Raw genomic sequence first — 23,330 nt, forward strand, 5'->3', positions numbered from 1 at the left:
AGTCCTTTATATATTCTGGTGTCAGTCAGTTGTCAGATATATATTTGCAAAGTTTATTTTTTTTTTTTAAGTTTATTTATTTATTTTAGAGAGAGAGGGAGGTGGAGCAGAGAAAGAGGAAGAGAGAGAAAATCCGAAGCAGACAGAGCCCATGTGGGGCTTGAAAGATGAAGCTGAAATCAAGAATCCAAAGCTTGGGGCACCTGGGTGGCTCAGTCGGTTAAGTGTCCGACTTAGGCTCGGGTCATGATCTCACAGCTCGTGATCTCACAGCTCATGATCTCACAGCTCGTGAGTTCAAGCCCCGCGTCAGGCTCTGTGCTGACAGCTCAGAGCCTGGAGCCTGCTTCAGATTCTGTGTCTCCCTCTCTTTCTGCCCCCTCCCCCACTCATGCTCTGTCTCTCTCTGCCTCTCAAAATACAGAAATGTAAAAAAAAAAAAAAAAGAATCCGAAGCTTAACCAACACACCATCCAGGCAATGTTTATTACCTGTAATGTGGCTTGTAAATGTTTGCTACCTGTCTGTGGCTTCCTTATTTATTTTCTAAAGTGTCTTTTGCTGAGCAGATTTAAAAACTTTTAAGTCTAATCTGTATATCTAGGTATCACCTATCTACTGTGTTTGTGCTTATTTTAAAGAAATTAAAAGAAAATAGTCTTTTATATTTATACTGATACTATTTCTGATGTTCTTTATTTCTTCCTGAAGCTCTAAGTCTTTTAGCTGATATCATTCCCCCTCAATCTAAGGGTTTCCTTTAGCAAAGCTTTTATTTTTTTTATTTTTATTTTTTTCATTTGAGGTTTTTTTTTTTTTCAATATATGAAGTTTATTGTCAAATTGGTTTCCATACAACACCCAGGGCTCATCCCAACAGGTGCCCTCCTCAATACCCATCACCCACCCTCCCTCCCCTCCCACCCCCCATCAACCCTCAGTTTGTTCTCAGTTTTTAAGAGTCTCTTATGCTTTGGCTCTCTTCCACTCTAACCTCTTTTTTTTGTTTTCCTTCCCCTCCCCCGTGGGTTTCTGTTAAGTTTCTCAGGATCCACATAAGAGTGAAACCATATGGTATCTGTCTTTCTCTATATGGCTTATTTCACTTAGCATAACACTCTCCAATTCCATCCATGTTAGCAAAGCTTTTAATGTAGTTCTGCTAGTCATGAGTTTTTCTCTAAACCTGGAAGATTATTTATTTCTCCATTATTCTTAACAGATAATTTTTAGGATATAGAAAATCTAGTTTGATTGATTTTTTTGTTGCTTTGAAATATGATGGTATCCTATTGGGGATTAGTAGTTGTTCAAATAATTGTTTTTCTGAATGTAGTTATGTCATTTTAATTTTAATTTGGCTGCTGCCAGTTTATCTTTGATCTCCAGCTGTTTGATTATGATGTGCCTGTGTACAGTTCTTTACATTATTTCCTGCTTGATATTTCAAGACTCTTGAATCTGTAAACTCATTTCTTTCATTAAGTTTGAAAATTTTCAGTCTTATTTCCTCAATTAGTTTTTAGCTCCATTATATTAAATATTTGTAAATTGTTCCATAGTTCCCTGAGGCTCTTCTCTTTTTCAAAATGGATAATTTCTATTAACCTATTTCTTTTTTTTTTAATTTTTTTTTACATTTATTTATTTTTGAGAGACAGAGAGAGACAGTGTGAACAGGGGAGGGGCAGAGAGAGAGGGAGACACAGAATCTGAAGCAGGTTCCAGGCTCTGAGCTGTCAGCACAGAGCCCATGCGGGACTCGAACCCATGAACCGTGAGATCATGACCTGAGCCGAAGTCGACCGCTTAACCAACTGAGCCACCCAGGTGCCCCGTCTATTAACCTATTTTTAAGTTTATTGAATCTTTTCATTGTCATCTTAAGTGTAATGTTAGACTCATTGAGTGATTTTTTTTTTTTTTTTTTTTTTTTTTAGTTTTGATGTTCTTTTTAGTTCCATTTGGTTCTTTCTTAGAATTTGTATTTTCTGTTGATATTTCTCACTTTTCACTCTTTTTTTAAAAAAAAGTTTTTTTTAATGTTTATTTTTGAGAGAGAGAGAGAAAGGCAGAGTGGGCAGGGGAGGGGCAGAGATAGAGGGAGACACAGAATCCGAAGCAGGCTCCAGGCTCTGAGTTGTCAGCACAGAGCCCCATGGGGGGCTCAAACTCATGGGCAGTGAGATCGTGACCTGAGCCGAAATTAGCAGCTTAACTGTCTGGGCCACTCAGGCACTCCTCCGACTTTTCATTCTTTATGAACACTGTCCTTCGCATCATTGAACATAAATATACAAGTTGCTTTAAAATTTTTGTGTGCTAATTCCAACATCTGGGCATTTTAGGCTATGTCGTTTGTTTATTATTATTTATTTTTATTTTTTAATTTATATCCAAGTTAGTTAGCATATAGTGCAATAATGATTTCAGGAGTAGAATCCAGTAATTCATCCCCTACGTATAACATCCAGGGCTCATCCCAACAAGTGTCTTCCTTAATACCCCTTTTCCCATTTCGCCATCCCTTCACCCCCATCCCCTCCAGCAGCCCTCAGTTTGTTGTCTATATTTAAGAGTCTCTTATGTTTTGTCTCCCTCCCTGTTTTTATATTATTTTTGCTTCCCTTCCTTTATGTTCATCTGTATTGTACCTTAAAGTCCTCACATGAGTGAAGTCATATGATATTTGTCTTTTTCTTTTTTTTATATTGTAGTATTTATTTATTTATTTTTAATATGAAATTTATTGTCAAATTGGTTTCCATGCAACACCCAGTGCTCATCCCAACAGGTGCCTCAATGCCCATCACCCACCCTCCCCTCCCTCACACCCACCATCAACCCTCAGTTTGTTCTCAGTTTTTAAGTCTCTTATGGTTTGGCTCCCTCTCTTTCTCACTTTTTTTTTTTCCCCTTCCCCTCCCCCATGGTCTTCTGTTAAGTTTCTCAGGATCCACATAAGAGTGAAACCATATGGTATCTGTCTTTCTCTGTATGACTTATTTCACTTAGCATAACACTCTCCAATTCCATCCATGTTGCTACAAAAGGCTATATTTCGTTCTTTCTCATTGCCACGTAGTATTCCATTGTGTATATAAACCACAATTTCTTTATCCATTCATCAGTTGTTGGACATTTAGGCTCTTTCCATAATTTGGCTATTGTTGAAAGTGTTGCTATAAACATTGGGGTACAAGTGCCCCTAAGCATCAGCACTTCTGTATCACTTGGGTAAGTTCCTAGCAGTGCTATTGCTGGGTCATAGGGTAGATCTATTTTTAATTTTTTGAGGAACCTCCACACTGTTTTCCAGAGTGGCTACACCAGTTTGCATTTCCAACAGTGCAAGAGGGTTCCCATTTTTCCACATCCTCTCCAGCATCTATAGTCTCCTGATTTGTTCATTTTAGCCACTCTGACTTTTTCTAATTTTGCTTAGCATAACACCCTCTAGTTCCATCCATGTAGTTGCAAATGGCAAAATTTCATTCTTTTTGATTGCCTAGTAATACTCCATTGTATATATATACATCTTTATCCATTCATCCATCGATGGACATTTGGGCTCTTTCCATACTTTGGCTATTGTTGATAGTGCTGCGATAAACATGGGGGTGCATGTGTCCCTTCGAAACAGCACATCTGAATCCCGTGGATAAATGCCTAGTAGTGCAATTGCTGGGTCATAGGGTAGCTCTATTTTTAGTTTTTGAGGAACCTCCATACTGTTTTCCAGAGTGGCTGCACCAGCTTGCATTCCCACCAACAATGCAAAAGAGATCCTCTTTCTCCGCATCCTCACCAACATCTGTCGTTGCCTGAGTTGTTAATGTTAGCCATTCTAACAGGTGTGAGGTGGTATCTCATTGTGGTTTTGATTTGTATTTCCCTGATGATGAGTGATGTGGAGCATTTTTTCATGTGTCGATTGGCCATCTGGGTGTCTTCTTTGGAGAAGTGTCTAATCATGTCTTTTGCCCATTTCTTCACTGGATTATTTGTTTTTTGGGTGTTGAGTTTGAGAAGTTCTTTATAGATTTTGGATACTAACCCTTTATTTAATATGTCATTTGCAAACATTTTCTCCCATTCCATCAGCTGCCTTTTAGTTTTGTTGATTGTTTCCTTTGCTGTGCAGAAGTTTTTATTTTGATGAGGTCCCAATAATTCAATTTTGCTTTTGTTTCCCTTGTTTCCTGAGACATGTTGAGTAAGAAGTTGCTGCAGTCAAGTTCAAAGAGGTTTTTGCCTACTTTCTCCTCAAGGATTTTGATGGTTTCCAGTCTTATGTTTAGGCCTTTCATCCATTTTGATTTTATTTTTGTGTATGGTGTAAGAAAGTGGTCCAGGTTCATTTTTCTGCATGTTGCTGTCCAGTTTTCCCAGCACCACTTGCTGAAGAGACTGTCTTTATTCCATTGGATATTCATTCCTGGTTGTCAAAGATTAGCTGGCCATATGGCTGGGCCATACCCAAAGATTAGTGGGTCCATTTCTGGGTGCTGTATTCCGTTCCATTGATCTGAGTGTCTGTTCTTGTGCCAGTACCATACTGTCTTGATGATTACAGCTTCGTAATATAGTTTGAAGTCCAGGATTGTGATGCCTCCAGGCTATGCCTTTGTTGACTACCTTTTCTCCTGAGAATGGGTCACATTTTCCTGTTTCTTCATATGTCAAGTAATTTCATATTGTATCTTTAACATTTAGAATGGGCTTTTGGATTTGGCTATATTACTTTGAAGACTACTTTTTTTCTCATTTGTTTTCATGGGAAAATAACATAGTAGGAACTCAAACCACAAAAACCTATAAAGCCTGTCCTTTAACAAGCAGTTCAGGTTCAGTTTGGTTCAGTTAATTTCTTTATTTTCTCTAGTGATTCTAAATGAAACATGCAGTGTGGTTCTGGAGTTGGGCACAGTTACAGGATATGTTTATCCATAAAATTTTGAGACCCTTCTCTCTGGTATTCTCTTTTCTAAAATTTCTCTCTCATACTCAAACAGCTCTGGTTGCCAAAACCTCTGTCCTGTATTTCTCCAGATTGGAAATACTGCAGATGTTCAGTTGGTGTTTTACCTGCCCACATAATTCAGACTGGAAACTGTCCTCGGGCTAGAAGTTTTTCAAACTAGGAAATTCACCTACTGCCTGCTATTTGAGGCTTCCTTCTTTTTAATTTTTTTTAATGTTTCTTTATTTTTGGGAGAGAGAGAGAGAAAGAGAGAGAGAGAGGGCGGGGGAGGAGCAGAGGGAAAGGGAGACACAGAATCCGAAGCAGTCCAGTCTCTGAGCTGTCAGCACAGAGCCTGATGCAGGGCTAAAACCCACAAACTGTGAGATCATGACCTGAGCTTAAGTCGGATGCTTAACCAAATGAACCTGGCTATATAATCTGTTCTAATGCCATCTTGTTAATTTCTGATATTGGTAATTCTCTCTCTCTCTTTTTCTTCTTCCTTCCCTTCTTCCCATTTGGTCATTCTTATCAGCAGTTAATCAATTTTTTATTAGATTTTTTTTCATGGAAACCACTTTTTATTAGGCTTTGATAATTCTCCCTCTTTGTTTCTTTTCTTTTTTCTATGTCTTTACATTCTGCTTTCTCTTATTTCTCTTACTTATGTATTTCTCTTATTATTTACTGTATTATTCCATTTTACTTGTGTTTGATTTAGTTTTTTTTTTTTTTTGCTAGCTTTTTGATATGGAAGATTATATAATTGATTTTTCAGCCTTTCTTCTTTTTATTTTTTTAATTTTTTAAGTTTTTAAATTTATTTTGAGAGAGACAAAGACAGCACCAGTGGGGAATGGGCAGAGAGAAAAAGAGAGAGAATCTCAAGCAGGCTTTGCACAGTCACTGCAAAGCCCCACATGGAGCTCAAACTCACAAAGCCATGATTTCATGACCTGAGCAGCAATCGAATCAGATACTTAACCGACTGAGCCATATAGGCACCCCAACCTTTCTACTTTTTAAATTTATGCCTCCAAAGGTACACATTTTCTTCTAAGCACAGCTTTAAGTGCATATCATGTGTTTTGATATTTCATATTTTTAATATAACTGTTAAAATATTTTCTAATTTTCATCAGATATTTTTATTCAAATATTTTTATAAGTCCCATTCTTTCTTGAAATTGTTCAACTTGTTATGTATTTTCTTTAACATATGAATTCATGGTTATTTTAATAATTGTGTTTGATAACTGTAATATCTTGATAACTTATGGTTATTTTTCTATGATATAGCCGTTCTCTTGGTTTTTGTTCATTTGGTCTTGTCTCTTGGAATGCTTTGTAATTTGTTATTTATGCTTAGTAATGGCTGAAGCATTGTAGAAACAATTTTAGACTCTAAGTAAGTTTACCTTTTTCTAGAAAGGATTAATTTTTCTTCTGGAATTAGTTGGGGTTAGATCTATTTTCATTTTATTTTATTTTATTTTATTTTATTTTATTTTATTTTATTTTATTATTAAGATGAAATTTTAAATAGGGTAATCAGGTTAAGTCTATATAAGAAGGTGACGTATGAATGAAGACCTGAAGTTAGCCACGGAGATACCTGGGGAAAGAATTTCAGAAATAGGTTACAACCAGCGCAAGGTTCTGAGTCAGGAGCATATCCAGTATGTTGAAGGAACAGCAAAGAGGGTAGTGTGGATGGAGCTAAGACAGAGGAAGGGTAAAAATGAGCAAAGATAATTGGGAACAGGTCAACTTGGAACTTTAAGAACATTTTTAGGAGTTTTCTTTTGCTCTGGGAGAAGTGGAGGGTTTAGAACAGAATAGTGTGATTTGACTTCTATTTTCAAAGGTTCACTTTGGCTACTGTATTGGAATAGAGGGTTAGGGAATGGTGGGAATGATAGGGTCAGAGGTGATGGTCATGTTGGACTAGGGAGGCAACAGAGTAGATAGAAGTTGAATTCTGCATATATTGTGGGAAAAAACCATATAGGATTTTCTGGAAGATAAGCTACACATAGAAAATACCAACACTTTTTTTATTTTATTATGATTAATCAAGTTTTCTGTGCCCTATTATTCTCTCAAAATATTTTTGTCAAATTCTTCTTATTGCATGAACCATCCTCCTGTATACTCTAAGGTACCAAGAACAGAAGAGCTTTATTTGGCATTAGCTGGGCTTCTGATTCTTAAAATTGCAAAGGGTATTGTGAATTGATCAATGTTCCTTTCTGTTGACACTGATAAAATCACTGTTCAGATTTGGAACAGTTCAACTCAAAGCCACTAGATGGTGACCTCTACTAAATTTTAATACTAATGGACAGACTTTGAAGCATTGATGTACTGAAAACCAGATTCAATATTAGAATCTTAGAATTGAAAGATACTATACTGGCCATTATTTATAGGTCAGCAAGTACCAAATGACTTGAGTAAGTCATACAACCATTAGTAGAAATAGTCATTATTCACTGAAGACTTATATACCAGCCCCTTGCTAGTTGTATAGATATACATTACAAAATCAGGATAAGGATATCTAATTTGTATTTTTACCTTACTGAGGTTAGAATGTGTACCTTTTACCTTCAAAGGGAGATCTTAAGATTATTGATAAATAAGAAGGTAAATTGTCCTTCAAAAAGGAGTATCTGTGCCAATATGTGTGTATTTTTTGGGTATATTGTTTTAATAGTACATTTAAAAAAAAAAGACTTCCAGAATTTGTTATCAAAAATCTGCCAGAATGGAATTACATATATGAAAATTTAAAGCTACATGGCCAAGAGATGCTGTTTTCATTATATGTTTTCTGTATTCCAGTTTGGTTCAGAAAAATCATTAACTACAGTTGAATTAAAAAAAATTCCTATGGAAGACCATTCTGGAACAGGCTATACTAAGGTTATGGCTTGAACAGATAAAGGGGATTAAGAGTACATTGATCCTGATGAGGACTGAGAAATGTTTGGAATAGTTGAATCATTATTTTGTACACCTGAAACTAATAGAACATTGTGTGTTAATTAAACTTGAATAAAAAATTCAAAAATATGACTTGACATTTCTTTCTTATTGCTTTTCTGGATTTTTACACAGTTTATGCAGTTTGGATGTAAGGGAGCTTAAGAAGATAGATAAGGGGAGCCTGGGTGGCTCAGTCAGTTGTGTCCGACTTCAGCTCAGGTCATGATCTTGTGGTTTGTGAGTTTGAGCCCCACGTTGGGCTCTGTGCTGACAGGCCTGGAGCCTGTTTCGGATTCTGCATCTCCCTCTCTCTCTGTCCCTCCCTTGCTTGTTCTCACTCTCTTTCTCTCAAAAATAAATAAACACTAAAAAATTAAAAAAAAAAAAAAGAAGATAGATAAGCTTTTTACCATATAGTTCAGCAAGTCTTAGACATTCTTATGTCATTATTATAGTTCATAGTTATTAAAAAATTCTGCAAGTATGGTAGCAGCATAGGAATTAGTACGATTGGAGCCCCTGGGTGGCTCAGTCGGTTAAGCTTTTGGCTCAGGTCATGATCTCGTGGTTTGTGAGTTCGAGCCCCGGGTGGGGCTCTGTGCTGACAGCTCGGAGCCTGGAGCCTGCTTTGGATTTTGTGTCTCCCTCTCTCTCTCTCTCTGCCCCTCCCCTGCTTACGCTCTGTCTCTCTCTGTCTCTCAATAATAAATACACGTTAAAAAAAATACTAAGAATTAGTACGGTAATTTCTAATATGAATATTTGACTAACTTCACGGGTTAGGAAGCCATTTTCATGGTATGTGCACTCAAGTGAACAACAAAAATTAAGCAAATCCATATAAAAGCAGCATGATTTTTTTCTGTCATTTTTATAACTTCTGCTCCATCTTATCTTAATTTATATTCATTCAAAATGTAACTGGTTTATTACTAATGTATATATGTTATTCTCATGATTCTCATGTACATTTAAAATTTATCATTTAATCTTTTCAGATATCTCTATAACCCTATACAGTCTTCTATTTATAATAGTAATAAAATATTTTGAGTTATTATTACCTATACTGCCTGCCATTTCCCTAAATTTCAGGCATAGATGGTACATCTACAGTGTTAAATATGATATTTAATATTATAACATCATAAATATTATAATATAGAAATATTATAAAGCCATAAAGAAGAATCATTTAAAACAGATTTATTGCCAAATTGCACTCCTAGAAATATTGTTCTAGTTTTAGTGCCACAAAAAATGCTTTTATTCACAAACTGAAATTTTTCATTTAAGAAAATTTTGATGAATGAATATATTCTATAACACTGGTCTGCTAGAGTTTGGATATTACCCTTATTTTCTTATATCAGACTAGTATATTTTGGAAATCAGTCATCTGGCACATAAATATATTTCTTACTCTGCGTATTTTGGTTGCCTTTGCTAATTTTCTCCATCAATTTCAGAGACAAGACATTATTTTCCCTTGATTGTACATTTGAAAAGTATCTAACTTTTTTCTTGAAATTAAACCTTATGCTATTTTTCTCTTTTTTAAATGTTTTTAGTTATTTTTGAGAGAGAGAGACAGAGATACAGAGAGAGACACAGAATCTGAAGCAGGCTCCAGACTCAGAGCTGTCATCACAGAGCCTGATGCAGGGCTCAAACTCATGAACCGTGAGATCATGACCTGAGCCGAAGTCTGATGCTTACCCAGCTGAGCCACTTAGGCGCCCCAAACCTTATGCTGTTTTTCAATAAAGATAAACCACTGAGAACATTTTATTTGTCAGAAGAGACAGCAATAGAGAGGCTCAAAGGATACAAACACTGAGACCATCTATAGGAACTCCTATAACCCTTAAAGGCCTTTATTGGGTAACTGAATCTATTTTCTCTTTAAAGATTCTAGTTTTATCCCCATTTAGTTGAAGTGAAGTGAATATATCTCTTTAATATCATCTATTATATCTGCTTATAGCCTGAGATATTTAGAATCCTCGATCAGACCATAGTGGTAACATTGGTTTACAGAAAAACAGGGGCATATACTCTGTAAACTTGAATATTTGTCTTCTCATTTTATTCCATTTATGAGTGAAAGCAATAGTCCCTGACCAATGCTAGCTGTCAGTATTCAATCATCAAAACAAATCAAGTGTTAGTTCTACCACATAAAACTTAGACTCTGTTTCAGTATCATTAAAATGAGGATTCTGAACCAAGGCATTTTTAAGAGTTAGTTTTAGCTGAAACCCCTTATCTATAATTCTATATCTAAAGTTAATATTTCTTTTTTTTTAATTAAAAAAATTTTTTTAATGTTTTACTTAGCTTTGAGAGAGAGAGACAGAGTACAAGCAGGGGAGGGGCAGAGTGAGAGGGAGACATAGAATCTCAGGCAGGCTCCAGGCTCTGAGCTATCAGCACAGAGCCCGATGTGGGGCTTGAACTCGTGAACCACAAGATCATGACCTGAGCCAAAATTGGATGCTTAACCGACTGAGCCACCCAGGTGCCCCTGAAGTTGTTAATATTTCAAATTCTCCAGTAGAAGCTGTTGATTCAGGAGAATGATATCTATAGAATGCATAATATTGCCTTAACACAATTTTCCCAAGTATTTCTTTTTGTAACAGGCTATCAAATCTGGTATTAAATTGGTACATTTTTTATGCATTTTAAGTTCTTCACTTACGTTTTAGATTAATATTTTCTTACAACACACCTAAGAAATAAAGTATTCCCCTTATGGGTTTGCTTGAGAATTAAGTGGTATGATACATGCAAAACAGTGCCTGAGACCTATAAATTAAATTAATTACATAGAAACATACTATAGTGTTTAACAAAATAATGAAATAAAAATAAGATTGCTTGTTTTATAAATTATATTCCTCCAAATATCGAAATTACCTAAAGTATTTTTTTAATTTTTTTTAATGTTTATTTATTTTTGAGACAGAGAGAGACAAAGCATGAGCAGGGGAGGGTCAGAGAGAGAGGGAGACACAGAATCTGAAACAGGCTCCAGGCTCTGAGCTGTCAGCACAGAGCCCGACACGGGGCTCGAACTCACGGACCGTGAGATCATGACCTGAGCCGAAGTCGGATACTTAACTGACTGAGCCACCCAGGCTCCCCAAGTTTTTTTTCATGTTGATTTATTTTGACACAGAGAGAGAGAGAGAGAGAGAGAGAGAGAGTATAAGCAGGGGAGGGGCAGAGAGAGAGGGGGAGAAGAGAGAGAATCTTAAGCAAGTTCCATGCTCAGTGCAGAGCCTGATGCTGGCCTCGATCTCACAACCATGGAATCAAGACCTGAGTCGAAATCAAGAGTCAGATGATCAAGCGACTGAGCCACCCAGGTGCCCCCAAATTACCTAAAGGTTTAATGAAAACTTTCTGAGGTGGAATAATAGAACTTCAAGGAGCTAATAGTTTACCTACTAGATCTCTACCTAATGCTTTATTCTCCTATTCAAAAGTACAACATCTAGATGAACCTTGGTATATCTTTCATTCATTGTTCTAAATAGGAAGATAGCCTTTCTGAGTAATTTTGTCCAGATTCTTTGATTAATGTGTTTCTCATCGTAATTAACTCATGGATTCTCCAGGGTATAAACTATTCTATAAAGAAACTCTTCTAGGGATGACTGATCACTTAATAACATTTAATAATGAATTATTCAAATTATATGTAATACATCTCACAAAAAACAAGATTGACAAAAATTCACTGAAATAGGTAAAATTAGGTTTTTTTTAAGCCAAAGTACCAAACTGAGTAAACTGCCTGGACTCAGAGACCTACTTATTTGAGAAGAAGGCAAAAGACTTAGTTCTATTGAGTATTTGAGTGGCTCGTGATTTTTCTTTATTTTCTAGAGCAATTTTTCAGTGAGGGGTGCCTGGGTCGCTCAGTCAGTTGAGTGTCAGACTCTTTGATTTCTGCTCGGGTCATGATCCCGGGGTTGTGAGACTGAGCCCCGTGTCAGGCTCTGCACAGTGTAGAAATTCTCTCTCTCCCTCTGCCCTTCTCCCCCACTCGTGCCTGCTCTCTCTCTCTAAAATTAAACAAACAAACAAACAAGCCAAAAAAAAAAAACAACCCAACAACAACAGCAAAAAACACATTTTCAGTGAGGTACAGAATTTATGCAGCCAAAACTTAAAGGAACTTTAGTGTTAATGATTATGAAACAATAAAAATTTGAGCAAATCTATTGTCTCGTAAACTTACATAAAATAGTAAAGGCATATAAATCTCACGAAGTAAGAAGATACTGAAATTTTTCTAAAACATTATGATTTAATCCAATTATTAAATCACTGCTAGAAAATAACATCATAATCGAGATCTTAGGAGCAAGAACCTCTAAACCTCAGTTTGTAGCCCCACTCCCCCCATGTCTTATTTCTAGTGTTTTAGACGGTGTAATCCTTTGGAATAATTTTTAGGTTCTTTTGACTTTGGGTCTCTTGTGACTGTTTTCTTTCCTATTCTTATGGTTACTTCCCACATTAAGTCATTATTATTATCGGGTATCTGGATCATGGCAGGAATGTTCAGACCTGTTTCAACTATCTTCCCTTCTCTGGGCCTTGGTCTGTCTCATTTATCATGGTTAGCTCTGTATTCTATCCTTCCTATTAGGTCACTTTGTTCAAGGCTCTCTCTGCCCACAGTAGAGAGATAGAACTTTTTAGAGATGCCCTCATAATCCTTCATCATCTGACCTCAATCTGCTCTAGGCAAAGTGGCCAACGGCTCCCTTATTGCAGGCTTAGAGGACATTTTCTTACCTTCATTGAAGTCTTATAGCATGTAAACTCCATCAGGGCTAACATTTTGTTTTCTTCACTCTTGCCTATAAATTTAGCCCTGCTTGGTATCTAGTGGGTGTTTTATATGTTAAATAAATGAATAGATAAATGTCTCTGGGGCAAGTAGCTGGTAATCACTTCCATCTAAAATTGTTACTTAGAATCAGTGCTAGTATATTTTTTGTCTGATCAGACCTCCCAAATTAGTCCTTCTTTGTTTCTTTGTTTACTTCTGCCACCTGTTAAGTTGTGATTTTCCTGGAAATCTATTCTCAACTCCCTTCTAAACACACTCTTGCTTTTAGTGTAAGTGCTTTCCATGATGGCTACAAGTCTCTTGTACTATAAAGATTCCTAATTCTGCTCCTCTTTAAGCTCCATATTTATTTAACTCTGATTCCAAATGAGTATCTCAGGGGCACTCAAGTTCAGCATCTTCCACAATCTTACATTTCTTCTTGGTTTGGATGAATGATGCTAATATCTACCCTTGCCTGCCCATGCCAGAATCCCGGGAGTCATTGTAAATTCCTCCTTTCCTCAGTGTAGCAACGTATGGTGTATGGTGTTTTTACTGGTTGACTTTTAGAGGACAGAGGTGGGGAGGAATTATGTGTCCTTTGTTTTTTATTTTATTTCATTTTTTGTCTTGAAGGACTCTAAAATTTTCCCCTCACTCTTCCCTCTTTTCTTTTTCATTGTGTGGTTTCCAAAAAGCACCTCTCTTTCTCTGTCATTTCTCTTTTTAACACCTTTATTGAGATAATTCACATACCCTAGGATTCACCCATTAAAGGGTACAATAAATGGTTTTGTTATAGTCACAGAGTTGTGTGACCATTGCCACCATCTCATATGAGAACACTCTGGCCTTCAAAAAGAAACCCATGGCCATTAGTATTCCCTCCCGTTCCCTCCCACCCCACCCACCAGCCGTAGGCAATCACTTATCTGCTTGTTCTCACAATAGTTTCCCTACCCCTCTTCTGGACACTTCCTGTAAATAGAATCTTATACGATGAGATCTTTTGACTGCACACTTTACCCTCTTCTTCCTAAGGGAAGGATTACTTTCCAAGGCTGCCTTTTCACATTCTTTTTTTTTTCTTTCTTTTTTTTTTTTTTTAATATTTATTTATTATTGAGAGACAGAGAGACACTGAGCATGAGCAGCGAAGGGCCAGAGAGAGGGGGAGACACAGAATGCGAAGCAGGCTCCAGGCTCTGAGCTGTCAGCACAGAGCCTAATGCGGGGCTCGAACTCACAAACTGCGAGATCATGACCTGAGCTGAAGTTGGACCCTCAACTGACAGAGCCACCCAGGCACCCGTGCCTTTTCACATTCTTGCATGCACTTGTAAATCCCTTTACTATAGTCGGGTGTGCTTATGGAACAGAATACCTTTTCATTATTTTTACACTTTTTCTGGAACCGTCCTTTTTCTCCACGAAGACTTGAGATAGAAGCATGGGAGAGAAGGTATTGATATCTGTTTTATCAGTTTACTTTCTTGGTAATTGAAGTTTGGATGTTCTTCATCTTCTAATTATGCTGAAGGCATGGGTTTTGTATCATTTTATTTGTGCATCTTGTTTTCTATTGTTTTTTTGGAAGAAATTCTGGGACATTCTGATTTACACAGCTATCATTGCCTTGGCAGCCCAGAATTCCTATAACTTCTTTTTTAGGTTCCCAATATTTGGGGGCACTGACAGTTACAAGTGAATTTTGAATTTTACTAGATAGCCAATGAGTCTGATTTTATTTTCTGACTGTATTTATTATTTATTTGCTGTTTCCAGATAGAGCTTAATTTTCTAAAATCTCTGTCGCAAGAGATTGAATTTTAAGGCTATGAGTCAATATTATTTTTATGAGACATTTTGGGAGAACAATACTTGGTCCAGCAGAGCTGTTCTAAATCATCTTCTCATTTAGAGTCCTCTTCCTATTACAAAGAATTTATTGTTTAGATTTGATTTAAGCGACTGTTTTGGAGGATTTTGATCTAAACATTTGTGGAGGTAATTGTGAAAGTAGAACAAAACATACACAGTCTTGACACAGGAGATAAATGTGAACATAAGGTAGAAGGACGCCAATTGCTTCTATATCTTAAGATTAAGGAACAACGAGTAGTCTTATGTATTTATCAGCATTGGTTTGTTTTGCTATTTCTGCATTATATATTTTCTATATATTATCATAGATTGCAACAATAACCTGAAAAGAACCTTGATAACCATAAAATCTAACTTCTTCATTTAAAACATAATACAATGAGGGGCGCCTGGGTGGCTCAGTCGGTTAAGCGTCTGACTTCGGCTCAGGTCATGATCTCACGGTTCATGATTTCGAGCCCCACACTGGGCTCTGTGCTGACAGCTCAGAGCCTAGAGCTTGCTTCAGATTCTGTGTCTCCCTCTCGCTCTGGCCCTCTCCTGCTCACGCTCTGTCTCTCAAAAATAAATAAATAAATGTCAAAAAGTAAAAAATAAAGAAAACATAATAAAATGAGTCCAAACACATTTCCTAAAAATCATACAATATGCTAAAGATAAAGCTGAGTTGGGAATCTTGAATCAGTTAGCTTTTGCTGTATAACAATCTACCCCAAAACATAGTGTGGTAGGGTCCCCTCTCTAAAGAGGAAAAAAGAGAGAGAGAGAGAGAGAGAAAAGGAGAAACCCAGAACAAAACAACCCACAAAACTTCAAGATAACCTGGCTATGCACCTATGTGACAACATCCCTCATGACCTCGTAAACTGAGACCACTTAATCAGGCTACATGTTTGTGTGTGTTACCATATATGGGAGACAAAGAAATAGAAAATGCATTAAAAAAGCTATGCCACGTGACGTTCAGTGCTCAGTTCCTCGGGTACGAACCCAAATGAGCGGTGCCCACAGGAATAAAGTTGCTTTCTGGAAATTAAAAGGCCTTGGTGTCACGACTCTCTGTGCGAGAATCCTGCTACAATAGCAGCTTAAAAATATCATCTATTCAGCTCACAATTCTGTGGGTTAGTAGTTTGGATGGGGATCAGTCAGCTAGTAGATTTTCTGCTGGTGTTCTCTCATGTGTCACACTTAGTTGTTAGGCTGACTAACACCTGAATGATCTAGGAAGACCCCATTCGTGTGTTTGGAGGTAGCCGTGTCTTGGCCAGAGCAATGGGGTAACTGGCCCAATTTGTCTCTCATCATCCAGTAGGCAAGCCTGGGTTTGTCGGGCGCTGGCAATTACAGGGCTTCTGACAACAGCTGGGGTGGAAGCTGAAAGGCCTCTTGGAGTTTAGGCTGCATTTTGCACAACTTGATCTCCATTGCATCCCATTGGTAAAAGCAGGCTGTGAAGCCAGCCCAGCTTCAAGGGCAGGGAAGTAGATTCTACCTCTCAAAGGGAGGAACTTCAAAGCATTTGCAGCCTCTCTGTTTATTTGTTTGTTTTGTTTTTTCACAATCTCAAAACCTCACTGAGCTAATTTCCAGTCCATGGCCCTCTCAGTACAGAATCCCTAGATAAGCAATGAGATAAGATACCTCTTTACTTCACGGTAACTGATTTTTGTTCATGAAACAGTAACTAATGTTTGTTGATGAAACCAAAAAGTGATACTTGAAATGGATCTTGAAGAACAGGTTTTTCAGACAGAAATTTAAAAGTTGTGTCCAGATATAAGGAAAAATACGTGGAAAAGCACAGAGCTTGAGAGAAAAAGACAGGCTCTGGGATAGTGAGAAAATCAGCATGACTTGTGGGTTAGATCCTGGGGAAATGTGGTGGGGTCTTCCAAGGCTGGTGATAAGACGTGGGAAGTCTTCTGATGTGCAGAATGTCTTTACATTCAAAGCAGGGGCTCTGCTCCCCAGCTTTCTTCAAAAAGGGGTTTTTAGTTCACAAGAAAAAGCATTAAGATAGAATTTCCATTTGGGGAAAACCAACTCCCCTACCCCCTGAACAGGAAATCTGAACAAATACAAGTTCTGTGAATGGAAGGATACTGGTGTATAGCAGAGATTCTATGGATCCAGGGGACAAAACTGTCATTATCACAGTGAGGGCATGACAGCCGCATGGACTGGAAATGATGGTCCAAGAAAGAGCACAGTAGTCTGCATGGGTCATGTCATCAATGAGTCAGAGATACAGGTTACAATCCAGGAGTTCAGGAAATAGAACATAAATCAGTCAGCCCACCAGATGGCTCTAGCTCAGCACTTCCTGTTACAAAATGACCACAGGAAGTGCGATGTCATGAAGCCTGCAGGTGGGAGACATCGCTGGGGTTGATGAAAGCAGAGGCAGGAAAAGGCAAAGTCAATTTGACTGCAAAATCCTTTATCAATTTCTGGAACGTTATTACTGCCGTAGCACAAGAGGAAATAATCTTAGGACTATATTTGCAACCTTATAAACATTTATGAACTGAAGAATCACCTTTAAAAAAACAAAAAGACTATTCTCATTTATTACAGGTGATAAAAGAGCATCAGCAAGGAGTAATGCTACAGCTAAAAATGTTGCTTTAGATCCTTTTGCTTTAAAAAATAGAAGCATATCAGCTGACATTCATATATGGACCTAGCACAGTCTTTTATTTCCCTAATTCAAAATCGCTTTCAATTAATCATGTACTCCATAGTTACTGTTGGTGCTCTGTCCTGTGGTTTTGGTTGAACACCCATTTGCAAATGAAATTACCTATTTGATTTTGTTTGTTTGTTTCAGAGGATGTTATCACGTCCTTCTCAGTGTCCATTACAATTGTGCTCGTAATTGGAGGGTTTATTTGGGCTCTGTGTGTCTGTTTGTCTCGAAGAAGAGCCAGTGCCCCCATCTCGCAGTGGAGTTCAAGCCGGCGGTCTAGGTCTTACAACCATGGCCTCAACAGAACTGGATTTTACCGCCACAGTGGCTGCGAACGGCGAAGCAACCTCAGCCTGGCCAGCCTCACTTTCCAGCGACAAGCTTCCCTGGAGCAGGCAAATTCCTTTCCAAGAAAATCAAGCTTCAGGGCTTCGACTTTCCATCCCTTCCTGCAAAGTCCACCACTTCCGGTGGAAACTGACAGTCAGCTGGTGACTCTCCCTTCCTCCAGCTCGGTTCACACCGTCAGCACTTCGCACAGTCTGAGCCGCCCGGATTTCCACTGGTCCAACAACAGTCTTCGAGTGGGCTTTTCCACACCGCCCCCACCTGCCTATGACTCAATTATAAAAGCATTCCCAGATTCCTGAAGAGGGTGCTTTTGTTTTTAATTTGTTTCTTCCCTTTCTTGGCTTTTCCCGAAAGAAAATTACAGACAGGCTAAACGGAATTTTGAGGGCATGGCCCAAACAGCTGATGAGTTTCCAAGTTGAATTATGTTCATGCACTATAATTCAAGGCAGAAAATGTAAAACACATTTTCTTTGAATACACTTTTTCCTTTTGTCTCACAGAATAGTAATGTTTTCCAAAAAGGTATATATTTATGTTTGTTTTTTTTTAACTCAACCTGAAGGTTATTAAAGACAGTGGTTCTTATCTGAGACTCGGCTGTGATACAGTATATAAATATTTTAGACTAAAATTAAAACTTTAGATATTTGTGGTTTACAATCCTCATTCACTGTCCAATGTGACTATAAAGGGGGAAAAAATCACTATGTCACTTTAAAAAAAAAATCTATCCTAAAGAATTTTAATTTTACCTTCCTCGGAATGACATGAATCATTTTATAGTCTTGGATTTTTAATGGATTATATGAGCACAAAAGTGACAGAACAGAGATTTTAAAGTTCCTTGATGGCACTCATTTATGACAAGTGTGGGAACCAAGCAAAGGAAGAGAAACTCTGTGGGCGTTATAGGACACTTCAATTTTGACACTTATTTTCCCCCCACCCCAGCCTCTTTTGGTGCCTTCCCCAAGAATAGTTACCTACATCATTGAGGCAAAATCCTTGGGTTTACTAAGATCATCTAACTCTCCTTCACTGTTATAGTTATGTTGTTAGACAAGCAATACCAGCAAACCCAATTCTTTGACCTAAAAAACAAACTTTAATAACACCAAGCTTACATTTTTCCTTGGATATATTTTATTTCTTAGATATAAAGTTAGCCATTGGGGAAAGCACTTTATCTAGGGACCATCTCTTGTGAGTTCGCAAATGGGGGTCAGTAGGGAGGAAGTCTATCATTGCGACAACCATGAAGATTGCTCCTTCCTGGATCGACTCATCAGATATCATCCCTTGTTTGCTTTTCTACGAATTTCAGCCTCACATTCTATGAAGAGTCTTTGTACAATGATTAAACCATGTCATATGGTCTTTGGTGCAGACACTTATTTAAGGAGTCCACTTCCACAGAGGGCCACCCTCTTGAAACAAGGTACATTCCCACATATGGGCACCAGAGAGCTTCAGTGGCCAGATGCTTACGGCTGTCCCTCTTCATGTAAGGACACAAGTTCACTGGAGTATTATTCAAAAGGCCTATAGTTCATTTCTGATATAGTGACTATTTAGCTTATGTTGCTGTTTTGTTTGTTTCTCTGAACACTGGGATTTTTCATGAAGAAAAATGTACTCTTATTTTAGCTTCTGCAGTGCAGTGCTCACAGCTAATAGTGTCTGAGTATGTTTCGAGAACATCATAATTTTTACATAGTAAGAGATTCTGTACGGCATTCTGTTTTTTATTTTTGTTTAGCATTTATTTTCCATTGTTCCTCAAGGACAGTTATTCTTAATGAGGTCTATAGATTGATGCTGTCTAATGTAATATACCAACAAGAAAGAAGAAAGAAAGAAAGAAAGAAAGAAAGAAAGAAAGAAAGAAAGAAAGAAAAAGAAAGAAAAAGAAAGGCAAGGAAAGGAGGGAGGCAAAAAAGCAGTTAGGAAGAAGGGAAGAGAAGAGGAAGAAAGGTATTAAGAAAAAATTCTCACAGGATAACCAATTTGTTATAAGTTGGTTTTTAACAAATCTGGCAATTGTCATGTAGCCAGGTAAGATTTCAGGAGAGCATTAACTTAGTAACAAAGCTATCGTTTACTTCCAGGTCATCCTTAATGTTTCACATGAGAAGTAAACAAAGTGTATGGCTTTTATCTAGAATTTATACTGGGATAAAAATCGCTTTATAGCTTTCAAATTAGGAAAATGGGAGCAGAAATCCTGCGGTGAATTTAACCATCTGGCAGAATTGTTGCCTCCTCTTTCCTCAATTATGAAACAATCAAAATGAGTATCTTATAAATATTGTGCAATTTATGAAATGTGAAATTTAAGCAAAAACTAGAGACTTTTTAAGTTGTATCTGTTTAATTTGAAATGTTTAGTTGATTATGCAATAAAATTAAACTGATGTCAATTTTGGTTCACAGTTTGTTTATTGAGTGACCTGTGACTATCTCACATTTACTTTGGTATTTTAATTCAGTCTAGGCCATTCTTTATCTATTCTTGAGAAACAAACTTTATTTTATATAGAAATGGGTAACAAAAAAAGGTTACATCATAAAAGATGGAACAAGGTGTTTTAATTAATAACGCAGATGTAAAATGAGTACTTTTTAAAAAAAATTAATTAAAAAAATTTTTTAAACGTTTTATTTATTTTTGAGACAGAGAGAGACAGAGCATGAGCAGGGGAGGGCAGAGGGAGAGGGAGACACAGATTCCGAAGCAGGGTCCAGGCTCTGAGCTGTCAGCACAGAGCCCGACACAGGGCTCAAACTCACAAACCACGAGATCATGACCTGAGCCAAAGTCAGTGGCTCAACCGACCAAGCCCCCCCAAAAATATTAATTTAGATTCTTACTTCACTAAACAAATAATTCCAGAATTACTTAATTAAAATTGTAGAGAATAAGCTTTTTTTCCTGAGATGTAGTTGATATGTAACATTATATTAGGTGAAAACATAATGATTCAATATAAGTATATATTGCAAAATGATCACCACAAGTGCCGTGAGCATCCATTACCGCGTATAGTTACAAATTCTTTTTCTTATGATGAAAGTTTTCAACATCTACTCTCCTGTAATTTTTAAATATACAATTCATTATTATTAACTACAGTCACCATGCTGCACATTACATCCCTGGAAATTATGTATTTTGTGACTGGAAGTTTGTATCTTTTGACCACCACCCATTTCACCACCCCCACTTCTGGCAACCACCAAAGTGTTCTCTGTATGCATGAGTTTAAACAAACATTTTAAATAAAATCAATATTAAAATGAGAGGAACTTAAAATGTTTAGCAAATCCATGACCAGAAAAGGAACACTTTTTAAGAGCCAAAGGGGTGGAATAAATTACAAAGGAAAATATTAATAAGTTTGATTATTTGAAAAATTCTGAAATTATGTTCATCAAAAGATAAACTTAGCCAAAATTTAAAAGCAAGGAGGAGGAGTAGAGACTCACCATAAACATAGCAAACAGATGGCCAGTATCTCTAGGTTACGGTTTGTTCATACAAATAGACATGGAAAACATTCCATTCTAAGTTGATAAAGGAGTAAAGGACCAAAAGCGATTATTTATCAAAGAGAAAATTTAGTTAATTAACAAGTATATGGTGAAATAGACAATATTACAGCTAAGAAATTGCATTTGTTTTTGTTTTTGCTTTGTTTTTGTTTTTTTTCTGTATCCACCCAGAGGTACAGATTTTATTTTATTTTATTTTATTTTATTTTATTTTATTTTATTTTTTTAAATATGAAATTTATTGTCAAATTGGTTTCCATACAACACCCAGGGCTCATCCCAACAGGTGCCCTGCTCAATACCCATCACCCACCCTCCCCGCCCTCCCACCCCCCATCAACCCTCAGTTTGTTCTCAGTTTTTAAGAGTCTCTAATGCTTTGGCTCTCTCCCACTCTAACCTTTTTTTTTTTCTTCCCCTCCCTCGTGGACTTCTGTTGTATGTTAACAATATTCTAGCATTTTTGTCTACCACCTTAGATGATCATTTATAAAAGAATGAAATCCCTTCACTGTTGACAAATGTGCTGAGAGAGTAATGCTCTCACACATTTCTGGTGGCAAGGTAAATTGGGACTACAGTCTGGTAAAATGTATCAAGAGTCTTGCACTGGACAGATCATGAAATCTCATAGTGTCTGCTAGGTACACAATTTCCTTTGAGAAAGATGGCAGGGGGCATTTAGGGAGACCAGTCTTGTTATACTGACCATGCACGACTGAACCAGAGTATCTCAGAGCAGATGGTAACTGACCAAATTAGATCTTTCCTGCTTTGGCTAACAAGGTTGAGATGAAGGGAGAGCGAGGGAGAATTCCCTGCAGCACAACCTCTAAGGGGAAGGAGCTACATGAATAGCAAAGGCCTGGGGCAAAAACACAGCAGCAGCCTTTTAATAAACCCCCATTACTTAAGGTTACATATTTATATTTATGATTCCAATACTTGAAAGAAATTAACCCCCAAACCAGTTCAAGGAGTCGGTGATGAGAAATAGACTCTTAGCCTGTCTTTACTGGGATAATTCTGCCCTGGCCCAGGCAGGTGGATCACTGCTCGGGGGCTGTATGTCTCACAAGACTCCACACTTTGGATTACTTTCTTGAAATTTTCCAAGTCACAAGTCAGTGTGTTGTATGGGCCATTACTGGCAATGCTATTTGGATAAGGTGTCTTAAGCCTGGATCAGAACCCAGGTGGGTCTTGTCCCCTGTTTCTTCTTTCTGGGGTGCTCTTTGATCCTTTATACTATGTGTGGGGTTGACCAGATGTCCCGGGAGTTTTACAGCTTTTATCTTTGGGTTTTTCTGCCTTGTTATGGCTGGGTCCCAGTTCAAGGAGGCAGTCTAGGCAACCACACCACTTTTGCTGAATGGGGCCTGTTTCTGTTGTAGAATCAAAATTCGATAGATAACCAGAATGGGACTAACATGCTAATTTGGGGTAACTAACTCAGAATGAAGAATTTTTATGTGCTTTGAATTTTTATACATTATTTGATTTTATAACACTATTTAAGTGTTATTTCTGAACACATTAAATATTTATGGAAAGATCTCTATGCTTCACATGCGCCCATGAATTTTGTAAAACATTTTATTTGTCATATTTTTCTAATCGGCTTTATTAAGTGATTCATGAATGGGGCGAGCAGAGGGGGAAAAGTAGAGGGGGTTCCTGTAAAACATTTTAAGTCAATTTTTTTTAATAGAATAGGGCCCTACAAAAAATATTAACCAGAGTCTCATATACCCTAGGTGTGCTGAGATAATGTAGACAGACATAAGACATTTGCCTCACCCGATTTGGAAAGTAAATAGTTCAAGTTTTGAGGTGATAAATGGTTACCATTTCTGACTCTGGTGGTTCAGACATTATAGTTACCGAAGAGCTTTGAGTCTTATAGCTCTAGAGTGAATCCAAGGGGTGCAGGAAGAACAGGTGTCTGATCTCTCTTAGAAAGCAGCCATTTAAGTACACTGTCATACATGGTGGCTCTTGCAAGGTATGTTGTGGAAAAACTAGATCCTAGTGCC

General features: G+C 37.4%; 1 protein-coding gene across 2 annotated transcripts in view; it reads left to right on the forward strand.

The window, feature by feature from the left end:
- MYCT1 (MYC target 1) overlaps window positions 1–19,656 on the forward strand; it is an 85,273-nt gene extending 65,617 nt beyond the window's left edge. For both annotated transcript variants that reach the window (XM_060616928.3, XM_078447485.2), the window contains one exon: window positions 17,530–19,656. In XM_060616928.3, coding sequence (XP_060472911.1) covers window positions 17,530–18,038 — 509 coding nt within the window. In that variant the 3' untranslated portion in view covers window positions 18,039–19,656. The remainder of the gene's footprint in view (window positions 1–17,529) is intronic.
- The last annotated feature ends 3,674 nt before the right edge of the window (window positions 19,657–23,330 follow it).

The sequence above is a fragment of the Panthera onca genome, chromosome B2 (genome assembly GCF_046562875.1).
Source record: "Panthera onca isolate mPanOnc1 chromosome B2, mPanOnc1 haplotype 2, whole genome shotgun sequence".
In the NCBI taxonomy this organism is placed as follows: domain Eukaryota; kingdom Metazoa; phylum Chordata; class Mammalia; order Carnivora; family Felidae; genus Panthera; species Panthera onca.